Source organism: Scophthalmus maximus, chromosome 6, assembly GCF_022379125.1.
Source record: "Scophthalmus maximus strain ysfricsl-2021 chromosome 6, ASM2237912v1, whole genome shotgun sequence".
Classification (NCBI taxonomy): Eukaryota; Metazoa; Chordata; class Actinopteri; order Pleuronectiformes; family Scophthalmidae; genus Scophthalmus; species Scophthalmus maximus.
Window position 1 is genome coordinate 3652674 of NC_061520.1, and position 7327 is coordinate 3660000.

Genomic DNA, 7327 nt, shown 5'->3' on the forward strand with positions numbered 1-7327 from the left:
GCTCACTGTTGAAACTTTATCAGCCGTTCCAAGTGACACAGTTTCTCCTCTTTCTTCCGTCTCCACCACGTCTCTCTCTCTCGGAGGAGGAGGACGTTCAGCCTGATTCAACAAGCTTTTTGTTCCCCGTCCTGGTTCCTCTTTCATCCCGGCGTTCTATCAGAGCATCTTCCGGATTTTCGCATTTTGAGTCTTTGACTAAGTAAATGAATGACAGCTCTCTCGCTGCGTTTCTCCTCGTTTCTTCAAGCTCTCCTCCGTCCCGCTCTCTCTCCATCGTCCTCCCCTTCTTCTGTGTTTTGTTTCTGTCTCATGTTCTTCTGTGTCTCTCCAGCCTCCTCCCCCTTCTCTATTGAAATGTGCTTTCAGCTGCTCGACTGATCGCCACTGTTCGGGGTTTTACAATTGGAAGATTGGATGTTGGAAAAAGATGTTTGTGTTGGTTTTTTTCCAGTAAATCTCTTAAAACATGCAAAAACATTGCAGTGGTACGTTGGAAGGAGGAGGATCTCTGTGTCTTTGTTTCGTATCCTCTTTATGCCACGAACAAAAGCCAATGAAGCCGCCTGACGTGTAGAAACTGGAGGGTGAAACACTGGTACAAGAACTTTTCCAAAAAAACAAACATGCATACAAGTGACATCAGGAAGTATGACCTCATTTCTTTTACCGGAATATGTTTTTGCATATCATATCTGGATCAGGGAAAAACTCCCGTTAACAAAAGTGTGAATGATCCAAATCACTCGGGGGGGACACACATCTGGAGTGGGTCTGGCTCATGTTGACGTGCGGTGTAACTGTACGACTACACAGTTTGGACACAATCCGGAATCCAGCTGCCCGAGAATAATTCTTCGTACGAGTCCTTCCCCTGCAAAGAAACAATACGTAGAGCTTACAGAGCAGCGACGCTTCAGGAAACTCCAGAGGAAGCCGAAGCCAGAACTAGAGCGAGAAATCGTTCTCACCGGATGTTATTTCCTTCTTACCGTATAAAAAAACATCAGCATCGTTAGCGAGGCGACTTGAAAAGTCTCCTCTTTAGTTCAATGGCCCCGATTGAGGTGGCAGGGGTCGGAGAGGTCATCCAGTATTTTGACCCGAGACACACTTTGTCTGATTCATTTGTACGTCAAGATCCAAGTACAGCGCAGGCAAGAGTGGACATGACAACAGACCACAGGTTTATCACAGCAAATGGAGATGAGGTCTGTCTGAGAATCCGATCAGTCGGCGATGAAGCGCTCGGCGCCAAAATGCAGAGACACGACCATTCATCTCATGGAGAGGTTTGATATCCAGCCTTTGGGAGACAGTGTTGTGTTTACTCCAACTTCTTGGTGACCGTCGTTTGAATTTGAGCAACGGGCAACAGCTGTTTTCCTCCAAACACCGAGCGTCATCCCCGTACTAATATCCTCTCATGACAGGTTGACGTCCACCGACTCTCTGGAATAGGCCGCTGCCATGTTTCCATTAACACTTGTCTGTTCTCAAGGAAAATAGCAATTTCATCACTTTCGCTCTCGGGATCGGCTCAAACCAGCGACTGCACCCGGACGATTCCTCTTCTTTCTTTCTGTCTGTCTGGTGATTGTTGTTCTCTACTTAATAATAATAATGACAACTTCACTTCCTTCCAGCCTTTTTTCTTTTTTTTTTTAAACTTCTGTACCCTCTCTTCCTTCCTTCTCGTTTCCTCTCGTCCGTCCTGTCCCCTCGCTCTGCTCTCTAACCTCTGTGCTGTGGCTGTCCCTCCTTCAGATGGATGTGGTCTATACCTTCCAGACGGGCCAGGCGGCGGTGCCAGGCGCCCTGCGCCGCCAGCCGTCCGTCGTCAGCCAGCACAACGACGCCACCGCCGCCAAAACTCTCTCTAGCCCCACCCACGTGGGGCTTAGCTCCTCCTCCTCTCTCACCAACTCGGCCGGGGCTCCGCCCCTTGCCGCCGCCGCTTCCTCCTCCGCTGCAGGCAGTGAGTCGGTTGCCCCCGGAGACCAGCTAACACCGCGCTTGCTCTGTTTTGAACTGCATGAACCGCTGAGCGCTCGCATGAGTCCATCACGCCATTTTCCTGCCACGAGCAGGTGTCTGCACGTCCTCAACTCATCTGACATATAGCAATGATGATCTTCGCTGTTATGGTTCATATCCGACTAATAAAACATGACAGGAAGTTTACATCAAGCTGATTGTCACGTGTAGGCAGCATGTGAGAGCCGCTGTAGCTGCCAGTAACTGTCACGCACAGTTTCAAAGTGACGCCCTCACTCTTTTTTAATATTTTATAATTTGCAGATCAAAAGACATGTAGCAGTGTTTCCTTTAACGGGACGACACTCTCACCAAGCTGAACTGTGAGCGCAGCTGCAGCCATTCAAACATTGATGGCGATATATAAAAAAAGAAGAAGAAGAAAATTATGTTGCGGTAAAAAAAAAAGCAGAACTCTGCAAACCCGCTCAATTTTGCATTTTTGTCTGCAGCTGCTTTCCTGTGGGAACGCTTTTATTGTGAAGCAGAAGCAGCAGGAAGTGATCAGCTTGAATCTAAAAAGTGAGGAGTCATGAGACTGACAGGAGGAACTCAACTGGATGTGGTTAGACTAGCGTGCTTATTTCAATACAGTACCACCGACTCCTGTAAAGCTCCTTTTTGATTTATTTAATCTAAACATTGACAGAAATTTAAAACTATTGTTTAAGGAAAAAACTGAAATGACTATAAAGGAAATTATATTTCTTTGACGTTTTTAGTAAGTAGAAACAAACGGACTCGGGCTGCGTGTTGTAGACTCGAGTCTCGGTCTTTCGTCGACAGGGAGACAAACATATTTTCATCTCCACCAGCTAAGAATGAACTTGCAGACAGCCTGACGTGTTTCCATGTTCTTCCTGCCTCCATTTCCTGACACCTGTCTTCACTTCCTCTGCGCCTGCTGCATGTCGTTCCCCCTCGTGTGACGAGCCGGTGACAGATCACAACTGTTGTGGCCAATTAGAGGGAAGATACTGTGAATCCTCCTGAACCCCAAAAGAAATCTCCTGTCCTATTTTCCTTTGTTGTTGTGGGGTTTTTAGTTTTTTTTCTTGGAGGCGACAGCCTGGGCACCAAGATAATTTTATGGGTTAATCCTGAGCAGGGTAAAATCTGTCAGGCTCGGCAAGTCTCATGGTTTAACAGCCAAGAGCTTTTTAACTCTGTGTGTGTGTGTGTGTGTGTGTGTGTGTGTGTGTGTGTGTGTGTGTGTGTGTGTGTGTGTGTGTGTGTGTGTGTGTGTGTGTGTGTGTGTGTGTGTGTGTGTGTGTGTGTGTGTGTGTGTGTGTGTGTGTGTGTGTGTGTGTGTGTGTGTGCATATGTGCTTGTGTGCATATGTGTGTATGTGCTTGTGTGTGTATGTGCTTGTGTGTGTGTTTGTGTGCATATGTTTGTGTGTATGCGTTTTTGCATGTGTGTGTGTGTGCATATGTGCGTGTGTGTGTGTGCGTGCGGTGCTCAGCCTGCAGCTCTCCTGTGGCTCGGTAATAGAGAGCTTTGAACTGCAGGATTATTAATTATAATGAAGAGTGTCTGCTGGTGTGTGTGAATCAGTGTGATCAGCTGCAGAGAGAGAGAGAGCAGCCAGAGGACAAAATGTTTCTGGCTCTGAATGTGATTATCAACGCTCGACAGTGTGCATGCATTTGTTGTTTTTCCCCCCCGTGTGTGTGTGTGTGTGTGTGTGTCTTTGTGTGTGTGTGTGTTTTGTGTACTGCGACATGGGCATCGTTTGAAATGTGTCAGTACTGCTGATGACACCACAGTTTGCAGTTTTCCTTCATGTCAGTCGGTAGATTTATTGCGAACGTGTTGGTGAAATTGCAGAACTGAGGTAAAAATATGAACCGACACGACTCCTGTTTCGTCAGATGATAAAGTTGGTCCTTTTTTGTGCATCAGGAAGATCAGAATCTGTTTGATTTTTCTACAAAACGTGTTTTTCATTTGACAAAAAATGTAAAGAGTCTGAAGACGACGCAGCAGATTCATGTTAATGTTCAGGTTTCCACTTACTTTGTGACATGCAGTTTAAAAGTGGTTACTTAAAATATTAGAATCTGGGATTTTAGAATTTCAAATGGGATCAGAAAAGACAAGACAGGATATGACTAGTACAGATTTTTTTTTAAGTGTGTGTACTCCCTGTGACACGTGTGTGTGTGTGTGTGTGTGTGTGTGTGTGTGTGTGTGTGTGTTTGATGGCACTCCACATTCATCTGCCTGATTATTGTGTTGTTGTTCATCTTCCTGCTCTCATTTGCCTCCAACATCGTGTTGATCTGGTGTTTGTTTTTTTACCTTTTGTGTCGAAGTGTTGTGAATATTTTCTCAGTTTTCATCCAGCCGACTTGTTTTCTACCTGGTTTCACGTTGTGTTTTGTGGTTTTTGCACCCGCCCAGATTCAGACGCACCAACCCCCATGAGTCCCCGCTGCCTGTTTGACGTCACCCTTCCATAAAAAGACAAAAAGTGGGATCTTCGTCTGTCAATCTGCTCGTCCTCTGACATCTCCTTTCTTCTTTTCCCCCTCTCAGATTAAGGTGGTGAACGCGTTCCGTAGCTCCCTGTACCCCCTGGAGAGCCCAGAGTCCCGTAGCTCCATCCACAGCTTCATGGCCCACCCCGAATTCGTCCCCCTGTCCGAGGAGGAGGCTCGCATCGCCACCATCGAGGAGACGGGCGACGAGATCGAGCCCCTTCCCGGCGCCTCCTCTGGGGCGACGGGAGGAGGAGGAGGAGGAGGAGGAGAGCCACCCAGCGCCTTCCCCCGCAGCCGCGCCTCGCCCATCTGAGCTCCGCCTCCTCATCCTCGTCCTCCCTCCTCTCCATCAGCATCATGTGTCATCCCACCAACCGAACTGTCGCACCGAGGAGGGGAGGCCATCGCTCTCCGCTCGTCCCTTCATTGTGCACACACACATGCTTCACGTCGCCTTCACCCCCCCGTCAGTCATTCCTGCAACGTTTGTGTTTTCTCTTTCATAGTGACTGTGGCGTCGTTCTGCCTGTAAGGCCCCCCCCCCCCCCCCCACCACCACCACCACCACCACCACCACCCCCCCCCCCCCCCCACCCCCACCCCCACCACCACCACCACCGCCCCCACCTCCACCGCACACAGCGGATCAGTGGCGTCTCCGCCGCGGGAAGGCCTTTCCTGTTTGTACCATTCATGTATATTTTTTACCTGATGATTTTCCTTTTTGGAAGAAAAACAAAGCTTTTAAACTTACGTTGGGTTTCGCTCTTTCTTTGTTTCGTTGCGGGACTCGCAGCAGCGCGTCGTGTTTTTCTGTACTCGTGTCATTCCCCCTCCGTCTTCTGCGCTCTCGGGGAAACGGCACCGGACTTCTCAGCGAGTGCGGCGGTTCTCATGTACATACACGCTCTCCGCTCTTCTCCACTGCTAACAGCCGGGTTTCTGGTGGTCAGAAGAGTTTTTAAAGGCAAATGCAAAAATGTAACCATTTTTTTTTTAATTTTCTTCTCTTTTTCTTCTTCTAGATGTTGAGCTTTTGTTTTGAAAAAACCTCCTAACGAATGTTAATCGATTCAAACTCCTGAGAATGTCTTGTGAGTGTGACACTACGGTCTTCAAGGTTCCGCTGTTGAGAAAAAAAAAAGAGTTCTTCCCTTTATCGTGTCTGTATGTGTTGGTTTTTTAATTTTTTTTTATATTTTTAGCTGCCGTGTTGCATGTGGAAAAGACAGAATGTTTATAAACCCCATAAAATATCCAACATGGCGGCGTCCAGAGGAGGGAGTCTGACCCCATCATCCAGTCAGGGTCCTGGTTCCCTCTGCCCCCCCCCCCCCCCTTCTAGTACGATGCATGTTGTGTGTCATCCGTGTCGAGTCGCATGATAACTTGGATTGAATATTTGGGATTCTGTTTAGGAACAAGCGTCTTGTGTGTTGGTCTGCGGCAGCATCTGTTCAGAGAACTTCTGTCGGACCGGAAAACGTCAACCGTCGCCACAACTGGAGAACGAGAACAGAGGAAACCAGACTCGTCGATATGCTCGCAGAGGGAACTGTCGCGGCGCGCTCTGCTGACAGCAGGGCAGTGGGAGTCCGCACACGTGGAGTGATTCACCCGTCACGTTCCCCCGTCTGCCCTGGTCCTCGTCTCCTCCCGCAGCGGCTTGGACAGAGACGAATACACCGACAGACGCCGACGCGAAATAGAAGAGAGGTGACAGATAGTGTTCCGCTCGCATCGCTCAGGTGTGGACTCTCCAGTCTGAACACGACTGGAGCTCAGCCCGTCGGCCACGTTGCCCCTCGGCTCCTCAGGCCGCCCCCGTGAGGCGGAGCCCCCGACGCCCCCGCCGAGGAAGCTCCATTCAAGCGCCTCGACCTCTGAGCGACGCAGTTTGAGTGTAGGTCGAGGGCCTCGTCGTCAGGTCGGCAGACGCTCCCGTTGACTCTTCAACAAGACCCAACGGAACGTGCGAAATAGTTTTTCCACGCAAGTGCAGTGACGCGATTTCACAATGAATGACAAAAGTGATGCAAATTTCAAATTCCACTTTGCGTCGAGTCTGAATTTCGGAGTTTTACTACTTTTCTCCTGCACGTTCCCGGGATGAGGCGAGTTCACATCTAGTTTCCCCCGAGGTCGTCCTTTCCCGCGATGCCAAATGTCGTCACGCCGCATTGAGACATTTGTATTCACGTCGTTGTACGTTAACGCAGAAAGCTCACGACGGTATCGGTGAGTCTCTCGTTTCTGTTTCCGTTCCACAGAAGCAAAGTTCGCTGATCTCTGAACAGAGTCTGGACCAAGGTCTTGTCTTCGTGTAGCACGAATCTTAGTAAACGCATCTGATCTGTTTCCCCCCTCGTTTGTCAAGAGTTTCACTCACAGAAGCTAAAATCGGTCGGCCGGTGACGTCCCCGCAGAGGAGGTGATGGACCCCCCTCCCTCTGCTGTGCTGGGGTTTGACCCACAGACGCTCGGTCGGTCGGTCGCGGAGGTTTATAGGACGAGTCGATGATTTCAGCCTGTAGAGTTAAATCCACTTCCTGCCGCCGTCCGCAGATTACTGTCTCACTACCCCCTCGTCGTCCCACTAGCAGCCACCGGCCGACGTTGTGACCCGAGGAGGCGTTACCGGAGTCGTGTGCTACTACGGCCCTCCTCCCCCCGTCCTGTCACGCCTCTCTGATGAGCTTTTTTCTATGTAACTCAGAGCCATATTTTATAGGTTGTCTGTATTGTTTTTTTTATCTCATTGTTCTTGAGGTTTTGTTTCCTTTGGACTTTCTGGCCCATGACCC

The 7327-nt window shown here is 49.3% G+C and overlaps 1 protein-coding gene across 7 annotated transcripts in view; it reads left to right on the plus strand.

Annotated features, from left to right (window-relative positions):
• LOC118308827 (plasma membrane calcium-transporting ATPase 1-like) overlaps positions 1-5092 on the plus strand; it is a 79098-nt gene extending 74006 nt beyond the window's left edge. For 4 of the 7 annotated variants that reach the window (XM_047332333.1, XM_047332335.1, XM_035630236.2 and 1 more), the window contains one exon: positions 4579-5091. In XM_047332333.1, the coding sequence (XP_047188289.1) occupies positions 4579-4836 (258 nt within the window). In that variant the 3' untranslated portion in view covers positions 4837-5091. Of the gene's footprint in view, positions 1-1767; positions 1979-4578 lie in introns of all 7 variants that reach the window. The other 3 variants (XM_047332336.1, XM_047332337.1, XM_047332338.1) reach the window with 2 other exon arrangements.
• Positions 5093-7327: the final 2235 nt, after the last annotated feature.